A 16,221-nucleotide genomic window follows, 5' to 3' on the forward strand; every position below is an offset into this window, starting at 1 on the left:
AGCATTTACCTGGGCATTTAAAAGATGCTCAGTAAATATTTGTTGGCTGAAATGCAAAGGCTAGCACACTTTGTCCAGTTGGCCTGTTATTTTTCAAATCATATATCTTGGGGATTCATATCAGTTTTAGGGGCTTCCATCTTCCTACAACATTGATTTTAATTTTTATTTCTTTTTTCCCCACAAGATAACACCATTGTGAATTTTTAGTGTGTGGTTTTGCCCATGTGGCTGAGAAAGAGAGTCCTTATAGTTAACAAAAAGCCGGTAAAAGAAGGGCAAGCCTGGTTGCAGATTTCCTGTGTGACTTAACCAAGAAATTTAGTTTACTCATCTGTAAAAAGAAGAGGTCAGATGAGCTGATGTCTAACACTTTTTTTTTAAGCTTAAAAAAAAAAAGACTCAAATAGCCATTACAAAAGATCAAACCTGATTTTAAAATAGGCAAAGGACTTGAGTAGACATTTCTCCAAAGATGATATGCGTTTCTTTCAAAGATGATTCTTTAGAGAAATCCCTAACACTTGAAAAGATGATCAACATCACTAAGCATCAGGGAAGTACAATCAAAACTGCAGTATAATATTATCACACACCCATTAGGATGACTACTATTAAAAAAAAAACAAAACCAAAACACCCAAATAACAAGTATTGTTGATGATATGAAGAAATTGGAACCCTTGTGCTCTGTTGGTGAGATTGTAAAATGGCTCAACTGCTATGGAAGACAGTATGGCGGTTCCTCAAAAATTTAAAAATAGAACTACCAGCAATCCCACTTCTGAATATTTATCCAAAATAATTGAAAGCAGAATTTTGAAGAGATACTTGCACTCCTGTATCCATTGCGGCATTATATGTAATAGCCAAGAGGTGAAAGCACCCCAAATGTTCATCAACAGAAAAATGGATAAACAAAATGTTATCTATCTATATATACATACATATACAGAGTGGAATATTATTCAGCCTTAAAAAGAAAGGAAATCCTGACACATGCTACAACACAGATGAACCTTGAGGCCATTATACTAAGTGAAATAAACCTGTTACAAAAAGACAGATATTGAATGATGCCCCTTACGTAAGTTATCCAAAGTAGTTAAATTCATAAAAACAGGGAGTAGAATGGGAATTACAAGGGGCTGAGGGAGGGGGGAAATGGAGAGTTGTTTTACAATTATAGAGTTTGAGTTTCATAAGATGAAAATGTTCTGGAGATCTGTATGTGCAACAATGTGATTATACTTAACACTTCTGAACTATACACTTAAAAATGGTTAAGACAGTAAGTTTTATGTTATGCATGTGTTTTTTTTACCACAATTAAAAAATGTTAATACCTGACTTTATGTTGTTAAAGAATAAACCTTCAATTTATTCCTTTCTTGAAATGTTAACAACTAAATATGTAATATTATTATATTCTGATGTCCTTCTGCTGCTGCTGCTGCTAAGTCACTTCAGTCATGTCCGACTCTGTGTGACCCCATAGACAGCAGCCCTCTAGGCTCCTCTGTCCCTGGGATTCTCCAGGCAAGAATACTGGAGTGGGTTGCCATTTCCTTCTCCAGTGCATGAAAAGTGAAAAGTGAAAGGGAAGTCGCTCAGTCGTGTCCGACTCTTAGCGACCCCATGGACTGCAGCCTACCAGGCTCCTCTGTCCATGGGATTTGCCAGGCAAGAGTACTGGAGTGGGGTGCCATTGCCTTCTCCACTGATGTCCTTCTAGGGAGGCCTAAACAGCTTAAGGTATTGGAGAAACTAGTAAAGCTGAAGGAAAATATTGTTTTAAAAATCATCTTTTTTTTTTTTTTGCTGCTATCTGGCCCAAACCTGACACTCTTTATTCTGTGGTGGACCCACCAGTGCTCCAGTGAAGGAGCACGATATACGCGGCGCAGGATGGACACCCTACTGACCAGCTTAAGAAGCCTGCGCCACCCCTCCCTGAGATTCACTTCTGTTTTGCTGCCGCTGTTCTGTAGGTTCAGAGCTTCATGCGAGGGTGGTTATGTAGAAGGAAATGGAAGACCATCGTGCAGGATTACATTTGTTCGCCTCACGCTGAAAGCATGAGGAAGAGAAACCAGATCGTGTTCACCATGGTCGAGGCTGAGTCGGAGTACGTCCACCAGCTCTACATCCTCGTCAACGGTTTCCTGCGGCCCCTGCGCATGGCGGCCAGCTCCAAGAAGCCCCCCATCAGCCACGACGACGTCAGCAGTATTTTTCTCAACAGGTTTGTCTTGGATAAGTAAAAGTTGTGTGAAAAACCTATCCATAGTGTTTAAAGGAAGTTTTACTTCACTCGTAAAAGAAGAGGTATAAATTCACCTGTGTGACCTTATGATATTGAAAATAAGAAAGCTGTCGTTGGTGTTTCATTGTTGGCCCATGCTTTCTTATTTTTATCTTGTATATTGGCATCTAGTTATTTCTGTCTTTTTTTTTTTTTCCATTTGACATGGCGTTACCTACTGTTACCCCTCTGACATCTTATCATTGTGTGTGTGTTGGGGAAAATTATCTCCTTCATAACCTGAGGCAAATGGAAGTGATTAATAGGTCTTCACATGTAACTTACACAGAAGTACTTTAGGAAGAACAAAAATTAACAGAGGGCCTGAGGATCTCTAGTAAATTTATTTGCTCAATAAATATTTGTAGTGCGTTTACTGCTGAGGATTCATCAGTGAACAAAGCAGAAGGTCCCTGCCTTCATAGAACTTAAATTCTGCTGTGGGAATATAGACGATGAATAGTGAATAAGTGAAAGATGCAGTATTTTATATTGTGATTAGTGCTGTGGAAGAAATAAAGAAACCAAGGGGAGAAGGGAGAAAGGGGACTGCTAGGGTACTTTACTAACATTTTAGTCATTTGTTTGTTTCTGAGTGCTGCTTCGGCTTCCCGGGTGGTACTAGTTGTAAAGAACCCACCTACTAATGCAGGAGACATAAGAGACCCGTGTTCAATCCCTGGTTGGAAAGATTCCCTGGAGGAGGGCGTGGCGGCCCACTCCAGTATTCTATTTTACTTACCATTTTAGTTATTTATTTGCTTTTTAAGTAGACAAAAACCTGCATTTAACCATGCATTTACATGGTTAAAAAAAAATTAAAACAACATGAGAACATCAAACAGCTTTGAACTCTGTCTCTCCCCACCGCATTTTCCTCACTTGCTATCTGTAACTGTTTTCATTAGTTTTCTATATATCCTTGCAGTGTTTCTTGATGTAGGTCAATCAAATTTGAATATAATCTTATTTCCCCCCTTCTAACACAAAAGGCAAGTACTTTAACATGTGCCTGCTGTTTACAGGTACGTATTAAACTTAACAGTATATCCTGGACATCTTTCCATATTTGATATATAAAAACAGTATTCTATTTTTTAAAAGATTGCTACATGGTATTACATTTTGAAAACTTCCCATCGTTTTTCTATAGCCAGTTTTTAGAAAGACCTCAGCGATACGTTAACATTTGAGCAGAGACTGCAGTTGAGGAGAAGGCAAGCCGTGTGGCTGCCTGAGGGGAGAGAGATGCACACAGGGGAGATGCCCTGTGCAGAGGCCCGAGGCTGGAGCATGCCGGGCTTGCTTGTTTGAGGACTGCCAGTGTCAGTGCAGATGAAGGGAGATGTCAGAGTGGTAACAGTTAAGGTGTTGTAAAGATGTTTTCTTTTACTCTAAATGAGATGGGGAGAGATTGGTGGGGTTTTAAGGAGAAGCATACCGTGATGTGATTAGGTTTTAAAAGTTCACCCTGGTTTTCTCTTTTGAGTATAGACTGTGGGCAGATCAGTTTTGTGGCTATTTCAATAAACCAGGTGAGAGATGACTGTAGCAGGGAGGCCTATTAGGTGGGGCTAGTGCAGTAATCTAGGCAAGAGATGACAGAGGTAGTGATAAGTGATTAAATTCTGGGTGTATTTTTAACGTAGAGCCAATAAGATTTGCTGATGAGTTTGAAGTGGATTTTGAAGGAAAGTCCAGGGTTTTGGGCCTGAATAACTAGACAGATGGAGCTGCTATTTATTAAATGGGGAAGACTGACATAAGAACAAGTTTATGAGAAAAGACCAAAAGTTTTTATCTCGAACTTCTCGAGACTGTGATGCTGTTAGCCAGATAAAGTGAGCAGGGTTGGATGTTAGTCTGGAGTTCAGGGCTGGAGGTATAAATTTTGGAGTCTAATAGCATATGAATAGTGTTTAAAGTTGTTTGTCTGAATGTGATTACGAAGGGAGTGAGTACAAATGAATGAGAGAAGAGGACCAAGGACTGAGCCCTGGGATATTTCAGCATTTAGAGGTTAGGAGTATGAAGAGCCACAGCAGGGCGGGGAAGGCAGGATGAACTGGAAGATTAGGACTGACATGTGTGCACTGCCCTGTGTAAAGCAGAAAGCTAGTAGGAGCCTACTGCACAGAGCAGGGAGCTCAGCTTAGTGCTCTGTGTTGACCTAGATGGATGGGATTGGGGTAGTGGGATGGAAGTTCAAGAGGAAGGGGATGTATGTATACATATAGCTGATTCACTTGTGTGCAGCAGAAATTAACACCACATTTTAAAGCAGCTGTACCCCTTCAAAAAATTATAATGAAGAGGATCCGCGAGGGTTGTAGGATACAAAACAGGAGATGGGTTGTCCTGGAAACCAGTGCAGGCAGGAACAAGCAACTATGTCAAAAGGTCAAATAAAACAATAACTGAGAGCTGACTGGGGGTTTAACGACTTGGAGCTTATTGGCAGTTTTGATGAGGGACCAAAACCTGATTTGGTGAGAAGGGGAATTGGAATTAGAAAGAGTTGGTATAGAAAACTATTTCAAGGAGGGTTGCTATAAAGAGGATCAGAGAAACAGAGTGGTACCTGGAGGTAAATAAAGAAATATAAAGTTGTGTGTGTGTGCATGTATTTAGATGGGATATGGGAAAGAGAGGGAAGAATTGCTGGAGCAGGGTACTTGAGCAGGCAGAAGTGGATAGAATGTGGTGAACAAGTCAAAAGCTTGACTTTAAGTGGGAGCATGGACAGGGAAGGAATAATACCTGGACACATCATGTGGTTAGGAATCAAGGATAGCAAGTGACAGTGCTGATGAGAGCGAAGTGCTGGAGTCAGGGAAGAGAGGAAAAAGTGTGAAATGATAATCAAGGCGAACAGGGCAGTGAATGGATGCTGCTGCTGCTGCTGCTGCTAAGTCACTTCAGTCGTGTCCGTCTCTGTGCAACCCCATAGACGGCAGCCCACCAGACTCCCCCGTCCCTGGGATTCTCCAGGCAAGAACACTGGAGTGGGTTGCCATTGCCTTCTCCAGTTCATGAAAGGATGAGGGAAGTGTAATAGAACTGCTAGATATCAGGCTTGTGGTTATGACTTTATGAGACTATTCAGGATGATTTTATGTTGTTCCTAACGGTGGTGTTGGAGAAGACTCTTCAGAGTCCCTTGGACTTCAAGGAGATCCAACCAGTCCATTCTAAAGGAGATCAGCCCTGGGTGTTCTTTGGAAGGAATGATGCTAAAGCTGAAACTCCAGTACTTTGACCACTTCATGCGAAGAGTTGACTCATTGGAAAAGACTCTGATGCTGGAAGGGATTGGGGGCAGGAGGAGAAGGGGACGACAGAGGATGAGATGGCTGAATGGCATCACCGACTCGATGGACATGAGTCTGGGTAAACTCCAGGAGTTGGTGATGGACAGGGAGGCCTGGCATGCTGCGATTCATGGGGTTGCAAAGAGTCAGACACGCCTGAGTGACTGATCTGATCTGAACCACCTTCAGCTGCAGAAGTGCAGGTATAGAGTGGGCAAAGGGTTGAGTTTAACTAGTATTAGTGTGTATGAGACTAATATGATGAACTGAAAAAAGAAAGGAGTTGAAGGTGTGTGCAAGGAAGGGGTTATAACACTGAACCATGAGATCTAAACTGTGGAGAATGGGAAATGATGTTGTGAGGGGATTTTGGTCAGTAATAAGGCAGCAGGATCAATGGTCTCAGGTCCTGATGGTGGGAAGGGATCTGGGGAGTCAGGTTTCTAAAGATAATGAACTCGGAGGTAAAGGGATGGTCACAGAGCAGTGGCCCTGAAACTGAGGTAAGGGAGAGGATGCGGTTATGGACAACGAGACGGTCTAGAGTACGATTAAAAGAGTGTTGTCTGAGGTCAGTGGAAGACAAGACCTCTGGAGAAAGAAGTTCAAAGACCCGAGAAAGGCCAGGTCATTGGAATGTTGTTTGTGTGCATATTGAAGTCACCAAGAATTGTTTCACCTGTTTTCTATTTAAATACCAAAATATGAAGGTAGATGTGCCAGTTAGTTTTCAGTGTAGGAAAGAGGAACCTCCTCTGTGATTGGAGGGAATTCACTGCTTACAGGATCCTTAGGAAGGGCTGGAGCACAAGTCAGACAGCAGGCCTGGACCACTGAATTCAAGGGCACAGCACCACAGATGTAACCCAGAGGTTAGAAAACGACTGCTTCGGCCCTTGCCACCGCAGCTGCCTCTCAGCTGTATCAAACTGGTGCCTAGAAACTAGACCACTGAGGCTAGGCACTGAAATTGCCCCCGAGACACACGTGTGTGACTGACTTTTGGTAACAGGAAGGTGGCCTCTGCTCCTGCCTTTCATGTCTTACCATGTGCATCTATGGGTGGGACTGAATTTACATCTAGAACCCTCTCTGCAAGGGACTCTGGAAAATGTAGTTTTAGCTCTCCATCCTCTCTACCTAGAGGGACAATGGAATGGAGACTGAAGGACTGATCTACAATACCTACCAAAGTAGATTTGGTTGAAATCCTAAAACAACAAATACCGCTTAGTTAAAATTTCTATGAAAGAAAACAAATCACAGTCTACAAGGAGCATCTATCATGTTTCATGGGCCATTCACAGATAGTAAGGATTTCCCATTGATGTTTCTTGTTGTGGACTTTGACTTATAACAAACCCAAGTATGTCACTGACATGAATAATCCTGTTTTTGGTTGTGTCGACGTGTTAGTTCAGAAAAACCTTCAAAGGTTCGTTCCAGTAGATTGATTCTAGTGAGGAGAAAGCAAATGTTACTTTGATAACTCCCCTTCTTAAACCTTCTAGAAATCCGGATCTTTAATTGATTCAGTCTTCATTCTAATATATTTATGTAGGCTGCATCCGTTACAGAAGATTCCTTTCCCTTTCTGGCATGAGGGTTTTAGGAGTGGTTATGGTAGAGGTCTGCCAAGTCTTCCTCTCTGTCAAAACTCATTTTAGTGAAAGAGAGAGAACGAAGGCTGAATTATCATTTAGAATTAAATCTGAAGAGAAGGATCTTAACTAATTTTCTGATTATCAGCTGAAGTGCTACATCCTAACAGTAGAAAGCTGTTTTTATCAGTATTATAAGTTGATGAAGAGGGTTATATGACATTGATTTGGTGCTTACTGTCTTCCAGTATTTGAGGCTTAGCTCAGAATTTTCGTTGAGGTTTTCGGGTTGTTGAAAGATAAACTGCTTTCTGGGGGCTGATATAATCCATGTCTTTATTGATTGTATGGTTCCAAGGCCCTCAGAGACATGTATATCATGTACTTAAGGTTTTAAGGATTCAGTGAACTTCTTTAACAAACTAGATACTTTATAGTGATTTAATTCTATTATTTTTTCCATTTTTTTATAGTGAAACAATCATGTTTCTTCACGAAATATTTCATCAAGGACTGAAGGCAAGAATAGCCAACTGGCCTACTTTAATTTTAGGTAAGTGCATGCTTTAGAGAGAGAAAATTTTTTCTTAATGTGGTTGCAATAAAGAGTAAAATAGTTTCAATGTTATTCATCCTGTTATTTGAACTTCCCTGATGACCTGGGAGGAGAAGGCACTGGCAACCCACTCCAGTACTCTTGCCTGAAAACTCCCATGGACGGAAGAGCCTGGTGGGCTGCAGTCCGTGGGGTCGCTAAGAGTCAGGCATGACTAAGCAACTTCCCTTTCACTTTAAACCTTCATGCATTGGAGAAGGAAATGGCAACCCACTCCACTGTTCTCGCCTGGAGAATCCCAGGGACAGAGGAGCCTGATGGGCTGCCATCTATGGGGTCGCACAGAGTCGGACACGACTGAAGTGACTTAGCAGCAGCAGCAGCAGATGACCTGGGAGCTTCTGTGGGCACTGGGACTCTGCCCTTTTGACCCTTCCCCATGGCCCATCAAGGTTCTTTGGGGACTAGAGTTGGGCTCTGCCTCGGGGTGCATTCCACCAGGTCAGTCATTCTGGCATCTGCACTGGGCTGTGTAGCCTGATACCTAGTGCCGGGAGCTGCTCTCTGCCATTCCTGCAGAGTGAGCAGTTTCTCCCTGTCCCATGGATAATTTACTGAGCACCAAGGGAGACAGCCATGTTTGCTTCTTCTTTCCAGCTGATCTGTTTGATATCTTGCTCCCCATGCTGAACATTTATCAAGAATTTGTGCGTAATCACCAGTATAGCCTCCAAGTACTCGCCAACTGTAAGCAAAACAGAGACTTTGACAAACTCTTAAAACAGTATGAAGCCAACCCTGCCTGTGAGGGGAGGATGCTGGAGACGTTCTTGACATATCCAATGTTTCAGGTAAGTCACCCAGGATGTGTCTTATAAGTCACTGATTCCAGCTCGATGTGACTGATACCCAGTGTGACCAGCATGAGATGTGCAAGTGTTCCCTGTGGGAGGTTGTGCCATCTCCTCTGTCATCTTGAGCTTGACCCTGAGATAAACAAATCTATGCCACACATTCTCTCCAGTCTGTCTAGTATTTGTAAGAAAACCAGGCATTTTTGAGACAATTAAATCAGTGATTTTTTTCTTTTTTTGAAAAGCAGCACAAATTTTTCTCTGCAGAAAGATTCCTCACAGACCTCTTCCACGGAGTCTCCTCCTCCAGCGTGTTTAAAAATATTATTGGGTTTACAGAAATAGGCTGCCGTGCAAATGTTCCAGTGCGGGCTGGTTGCATAAAAGGTTCTGGGGCCGGGGGGTGGGGTGGGGGTAGAAAGGACTGCTGGGAAGGTGTCTGTTTTCCTGCCCTGTTCTCGTTGCTGCCGCGTCGCCCTTGGCTGGAGCTCTGCAGAGCACAAGGAGGACCTTCCCCATCATAGAGGCTGTGGGGAGACGAAGGAGCCAGAGCCCCTGGCCAGGCCTGGGGACTCCTGGCCTCTAGTCAGGTTGTTCCAGTGAACCTAGGGCTTGTCCCAACCTTCACTTTTGGGGGTTAGAGCAACCCCAAGGATCAAGTACACTTGCGTCCCTTCCTGTATCTAGGACTTCACCACTCTTTAGTGAGAGCTGCAGAGGCCAAAATGTGAATTGAATCTCCTGTCCTTTTAAAAAGTGTTGATTCTGTTCTTTTGGAAAAGCATCGAGTGTTCCCGTTGTGGAATTTGTGGGGCTTCAGTCCAGCCCTCCAGATTGTTATGTGGCAAACCGACTCTTCTAATCATGTGTGTTATGGTTTCTGTGGAGGGCTTTGTCCCTCTGAATGGGTATCTCTGACCTCAGCTGATCGTTCCGTAGCCTCCGAGAGAGATGCTCCTCTGGTTCGTGATTGCTTGTCTTAAAGTTTGTCACTCCCGCTTGAAATCCTGGAAGTCACTGTAGAAATTTAGTAAGATTTTAAAAAACCAAAAGGATGCATGTGTAACAACTTAAGTATAGTGAAACTTTGTAATGCCCTTGTGTTTTTTCTTCACCATGGAACTGAATTGTTTAACTCTTTGCCTCTCTGAACAAATATTCCATAAGAGAAACTACAAAGAAAAAAATGCTTTTTAAAAACCTTATACAAAATTATAATTTGAGATTTTGTTTACAGTGAAACAAAATTTTATTCAATGTTCTGAGATTCTATTTGAATCTTTGGCAATTAGCTCTAGGTTATGATTAAATTCTCTAAACCCTGTCTGCCTAGCAACCCTCAACTCAGGTGGATAAACAAAGGTAGGGTTGTGAAAGATGCATGGAACATTCAGAGAGGAACCTCACTCCCTTCCTGAAAGCCCACGAATGCCTTTTCAAGTATTCTTTCCCTTGCTCTGAGTCTCTCAGTGGTTTAAAATGCAAGAACTGTACTTGAATTTTAGGTCAGGTGTCCAAACAGTTGAATGTAGGGCCTTGGAAAGGCCTTTGGATTTCTTAAAAATGCTGAGATAGTCTTCTTCTAACCTTCTTTTCTCCTCCTGGAGTTTAAGCCCAATAACAACAAGTTGGCATTTTGATTGATCCCAGGGAATGAATTCCCATAATGTCCAAAAGGGACCATTGGATTGGGAGTATTTAGCAGACCTGCATGTCCTACAGGAGAAGGCGATGGCACCCCACTCCAGTACTCCTGCCTGGAAAATCCCATGGACGGAGGAGCCTGGTAGGCTGTAGTCCATGGGGTCGCTGAGGGTTGGACACGACTGAGCGACTTCACTTTGACTTTGCACTGTCATGCATTGGAGAAGGAAATGGCAACCCACTCCAGTATTCTTGCCTGGAGAATCCCAGGGACGGGGGAGCCTGGTGGGCTGCCGTCTATGGAGTCGCACAGAGTCGGACACGACTGAAGTGACTTAGCAATAGCAGTAGCAGCATGTCCTGCTCTTCCTTCAGTCGTAGCATTGGGAAACTTAACTGAACCAATGTGAATTTCTGTTTCTTAAGTTTGAAATTGGGACAGTTGAGCTCTAAATATCTCCCAGAGCCTTGGCTCTCTGGGGGACCAGACTAGAAATGTGAGCTGGGTAACTAACTAACCTTCTAAGAGTCTCAGATCCCTCCCTCCAGATCCTAGAATTAAGCTGAAGGGTCAGATGTTGAGATTGTCTGTTTCTTTAAGACTAGGGTAACCAGCAGGTACTGGGAGAAGCCTCAAACTTAAAAGAATTTAGCCAGAATTGGTGCAACTGCAAGAAATGTACAAATTGAAAGAGCGCTGAATTCTGCTCTTATTTATTTGCTTCTCCAAAACTGTTTTCCTTCTCTGTAGCTATTTTGAACAGACCAAGAGCAGAAAACACTGGAATTGCTGCCCAAATGCCTTGTTCTCCCTCCTGCCTTCTTCCTAGGAGAGACCATGTAGAAACACTTGGGAGAAAACTGCCCTTTCTAGAAACTTGAAGGTTTTTCTTGCTAGGTTCATTCTATACTTCTTGTTCCCTTTTGGTCCTTTCCCTGAGGAGCCCTGAAGCGTTTGCTCCCTCAGATGGTCTCCTTCCCTGTGCATAAATTGTATTAGCAGTGGTACTTCTGCACATCCGCCTTGCTCCAGCGTAAGCTGGACACCTTGGGATAAAACTGGGGTGTGATGCTTTTTTCCTTAGATCAAGAGTGGAAGAGGTGACCTTAGCTTGTACTGCCAAGAGGCCACTGCCGAGTCTAGATAAGGAGGCAAAAGTTGATATGGGGGCCAAAGGAGGAAGAGAAGTAAATGGAAACTTTTAGCCTGTGTATATTTAGAGAAGTGTTATATTCCACCTCTTCCGGGCTGTTTGTTGAGTAAGTCAGTTGTTACTGTGAGTGAATTATGCTGAGCTATGGAAACATGGAGGAATTATAGTGAATTTATCCTTAATTGATGGTGCAGTGACTTTATCCTCAATTGGACTATGAATATCAGACAGGAAAGTTTGTGTTATCAAGATATTTGTTATAGACAATACGGTAGTCATTAACTTAATATTTATTTAGCAAAAACAGTGGTTTGGCTAGTACTGTTTGAATTGTCTTCAGCTGCTCATATGTCCATAGATGAGCAAATCATGAAATCTGCTTCTGACAAGGACAGTGCTGTTAGAGGTCCTCCAGGAAGTAGCCACTTGCTGCTTTACTTACCTATTTACTGTAACTAAAGAGCAAGCTAATTAGTGTCTAAAGGTGACAAGTATTATTTCATAATTGAAAGAATTATGATTCATCTAGATAATCCTTACTGTGATCCTTGGGTTTTGGAGTGTGTGTGTGTGTGTGCACTCAGTCGTATCTGACTTTTTGTGACCCCGTGGGGTGTGTGTGTGTGTGTGTGTGTGTGTGTGTGTGTGTGTGTGTATGTGTGCACACACATGCACGCTCAGTCTTATCTGACTCTTTGCAACCCCATGGACTGTGGCCCACCAGGTTCCTCTGTCCATGGAATTTTCCAGGAAAGAATACTGGAGTGGGTTGCCATTTCCTACTCCAGGGGATTTTTCCGGCCCAACCCACATATCAAACCCTTGTCTTGTACATCTCCCAAGTCTCCTGTATTTATTTGCATGTGGATTTTTCTTTTTTTTTTTTGCTTTACCACCTGGGAAACTCCAAGGTCTTTTGGGGGGAGAGATTTATAATCAGTTCTTGACTATGTCAGATGAGCTCTTTGGAGCACTGTCCATTTCTCTCTGCAGAAGTCCTTCGCCTGCTTTTTGGTAGTTTCAGGCTTATTTGTTTCTCCACCAGAAAATGAGATGGGCCAGTTACTTTCAAATCCATCCACTTGACACTTAGCCAAAGAGCTTCCTAAAGTAGATTTAATGATTGGGGGAGGATCATGAAGCTATTGACTGAGCTTAGTTTTGTGGATTTTCAGAACATTATAAGCAGTCAGGCTCTCCCACTCCTGCCCTCCACTTGTTATGAAAAATTGAGTACCTTAGCTATTGATTGCCTTGATTTTCTTGTAGAACTACTAACTTAGAGGCAAACTTTTATCAGTCATGGCCTTGTACAAAAGGGATATTTGAAAGCATACTTATCCCAGCAGCCTTTACCAAGAGGAATGGCCCAACCAGCTGTCTTAGTGAGAAGTTTATGGGGTAGAGAGGCACAAAGCCTCCTCACATGAGCTTCAGAGGAAGGGTTCTCTTGTGACCCATCCTCCTATAACTGAGGATACTGCACTTCCAAAACCCTGACTTGATGACAGTCTCTAGGACATGATCCTAGAGTATGAACTGCTGATAGATGTCTATGCTTAGGGCACTGCCCTCTGTACCCATGGGTAATCTGGGTATGCAGTAAATGTTAGCAAATGACCCAGTGAAGGCAAGAGAGGAAAAGCAGATTTGTAGATAGAGCTGCCAATGCCTCAGGTCAGCATAAAAGGAGCTACCCACAGAGTCTTGGGAAGCTGCTTTACTTTCTTCATTCTTAGAGGTCCTTTCAAAGTCTGAGTAAGACCCCAGTCCCTGCAGAGACACCCACTAGACTAGTGTACTGATCAGAACTGGGCTCACGGTTGGCTCTGCCATTGACTGTGAGGCCACTTTGGGCAAGATATGGAACCTCTTCATGCCTTGTGTCCTTGTCCGTAAAGTGGGGAAATGATCCTTATGTTTTGCTGGAGGATTGGATGCAAACCTCAAACTCTCAGTCTGACCCATAGTGGGCAGCATTATGGTAGGTATTGTTCATGCAGGTTTTTATTAAAATTAAACCCAATGCCCCTGCTTTCTAACAAGTTTTTGTTTATAAGCCAGTAAAAAACATGTCGAGTTAAATCAACATATTTAACTTGAGTTAATTCTTCACTGTATTCTATTAAATCCTCCACAGGGTTGGTGGCGTTTCTGCTTTTGAGAGAATTCAGATAGATAGTCTGTTCATTAATAAAAGTATAAACAAATGATCTAATTAAACAATACTGCTTACTGCTAGAAGGATGAGTTGAGGTAAAGCAGGATCAGAATGTAATAAGGGTAAACATATCTTTTCCCACGTTTTGATTCTTAAAGAAAACATTGCGATAGGGTCAATTAAAAAATTGTAGACCAACAAATCTAAAATACAGACTCAAATGACTTGCTGATAACTGTATCTTTTCCCCTATGAACCAGTTTTCAAAAATTATGATTGAGAAATATATGATTACATTAAAAATCTAAAAAAACAGTTGTTTCTTTGTACCTTATTATCTTCATGTGTTCTTGGTGAAGTTTTTGTGTGTGTGAGGTTTGAAACAGTTCATTTTAAATGTATTTTTAAAAAATATTTGTTTGTGGGGCTTCAAACATTGGTTTGAAGCCTAATATTCAAACTGAGTGGTCCAGTGGCTAAGACTCTGCACTCCCAATGCAGGGGGCCTGGGTTTGATCTCTGGTTAGGGAACTAGATCCCAAATGTGCAACTAGGACCCAGTACAGCCAAATAAATAACTATTTTTAAAAATATATTTGTAAAACAGTCAGACATGTCAGAGTAGAGATGAGCTCTTCAGAAGTGGTGATGGCACAGTAGAGAAGGTTTAGTGTTACTCACCCGGCCCTCCTGCTCACGTTGGCCTTGGTTTGCTTCTAGATCCCCAGGTATATCATCACGCTTCATGAACTCCTGGCTCATACACCCCATGAGCATGTGGAGAGGAAAAGTCTGGAGTTTGCAAAATCCAAACTAGAGGAACTATCCAGGTATGTGATGAATTTATAATAAAGGCTTGATATGGCAAAGCAGCATGTTAGTCTTTTGTGAAGACCTAATGTAGACTCTGGGAGCTGGTGATGGACAGGGTGGCCTGGCGTGCTGCGGTCCATGGGATCGTGAAGAGTTGGATGCGACTGAACTGAACTGAACGTGTATGTCCACGGGAACAAGAAGCAAGACGTAAGCGGCTTCTCAGATTCCCCTGAACATTAAATGCTAGCTTCTGAGATGGTCCTCAATCAGCATGCACATTAATTTTAACCAAAAAAAAAGTATATATATATATATAACATTTATATAATAAGTATAATTGTATATATATAAAATCTTTGAAAATGATTTTATGTCATTCAAGTTTATATAATTGAGATTAGACACATTTTGGTTTAAGTTTGAAAAGATTCACATTTCTTTCATTATAATAGGAAGGTGGTTAGTTGCGTTTTTATATTCATATTTGGTAAGAAGTTGGAGAATGTATATTTTTGATCAGTGACTTTTCAGTGTTTCAGGCATTTCTTTACAGCTATGTTCCTTTAACTTAGAAGGAACAAATATAAATAGTATATATAGTATAAAGGTCTCTAGTTTGCTCCACCTCTAAGAAAAGGCATCCTAATTTCAATGAAAGAAGCAGTTCATAAAATAATGTGTTGCTTTCCTGTTGCATTTATAAGCAACAGTCCCAGAATACTCCAGTTGCTTTGCTTTGAGGCATGACTTGATGAAGGTTAGAAGTCCAGTGTGACTTACCCTACATCTCCAGTTAAACTGATACAAGGTCAAACCCTTGTTTCCCAGATGGAGCTCTGCTGCTTACCTACTGGGATAATAGGTCCTGTATTGTATTTGACAGGGTCATGCATGATGAAGTGAGCGACACCGAAAACATAAGGAAGAACCTTGCCATAGAAAGAATGATTGTTGAGGGCTGTGATATTTTGCTGGACACCAGCCAGACTTTCATCCGCCAAGGTAAGTCCTTGTTCAGGGGACTCACCAGCTAAGTGGTCTCTGTACCTGTCATGTTATCACAGGCAGATCCAGGAAAGCATTGTGGAGCAGGCTTGATTTAGCTGTTTGATTGATGCTGTTCGTGCAGGACGTCCCCATGGCCTTGACTGAGGCTGTGGTTGAGGCCCACCTTTGTGCTGTTTCTTTTCAGGGGCCATGAAAAACAGCAACACAATAATAGTAAAGCACGAGTGGGACAGTAAATTGCATTCTGACTGGACCCTCCTCCTCAGTGGACCGGACATTCTCTGCAGCTCCAAGGAGGACAGATTGGTCTGGCCGATTGGAGTGGCAGTGCCAGGTGGTGACGACATCCAGGCAAAGGCCCGAGAGAAACTTGCCTCACTCAAAGCCCTTTCCCATAGGAGAGGGGACAATGTCCGCAGTGAAAACAGCTGCCTCTTGTTCCCATTTTTCATCAGCACTTCCGGATCGGCCCCACATGATATGACCTGATCCAGTTGGTAACTCCAGTTGCTAGATGAAATGTCTCAACTTGCCCTGCCATATTTTGGCGATGGCCAAGGTATCACGTTTGAGGGGTGTGCTTTGGGGGCATCACCCAGTAAATTAAGCCTTTGAAGAGTGGAAGATACTTATGCTGGAAACTGTAGAGAAGCTATGCTATGACAGTGCATATTCCTCCGTGATATTACAAACTACACGAAGTAAACCACACTCGAAATTCTTTACAAGTGTGTAGGTGTCCTAGGGGAGGGGAACATGCCCTCACAGAGTCGATTTCAGGCAGTATATTGCACACAGTCATAATTTTGAA

The 16,221-nt window shown here is 42.4% G+C and overlaps 1 protein-coding gene across 1 annotated transcript in view; it reads left to right on the top strand.

Moving 5' to 3' along the window:
- The window catches only part of RASGRF2 (Ras protein specific guanine nucleotide releasing factor 2), a 248,628-nt gene that overhangs the window by 96,997 nt on the left and 135,410 nt on the right, over nt 1-16,221 (top strand). Inside the window, exons 5-9 of the mRNA XM_052643635.1 lie at nt 1,992-2,245; nt 7,691-7,770; nt 8,431-8,624; nt 14,307-14,416; nt 15,286-15,404. Coding sequence (XP_052499595.1) covers nt 1,992-2,245; nt 7,691-7,770; nt 8,431-8,624; nt 14,307-14,416; nt 15,286-15,404 — 757 coding nt within the window. The remainder of the gene's footprint in view (nt 1-1,991; nt 2,246-7,690; nt 7,771-8,430; nt 8,625-14,306; nt 14,417-15,285; nt 15,405-16,221) is intronic.

The sequence above is a fragment of the Budorcas taxicolor genome, chromosome 7, assembly GCF_023091745.1.
Source record: "Budorcas taxicolor isolate Tak-1 chromosome 7, Takin1.1, whole genome shotgun sequence".
Lineage (NCBI taxonomy): Eukaryota > Metazoa > Chordata > Mammalia > Artiodactyla > Bovidae > Budorcas > Budorcas taxicolor.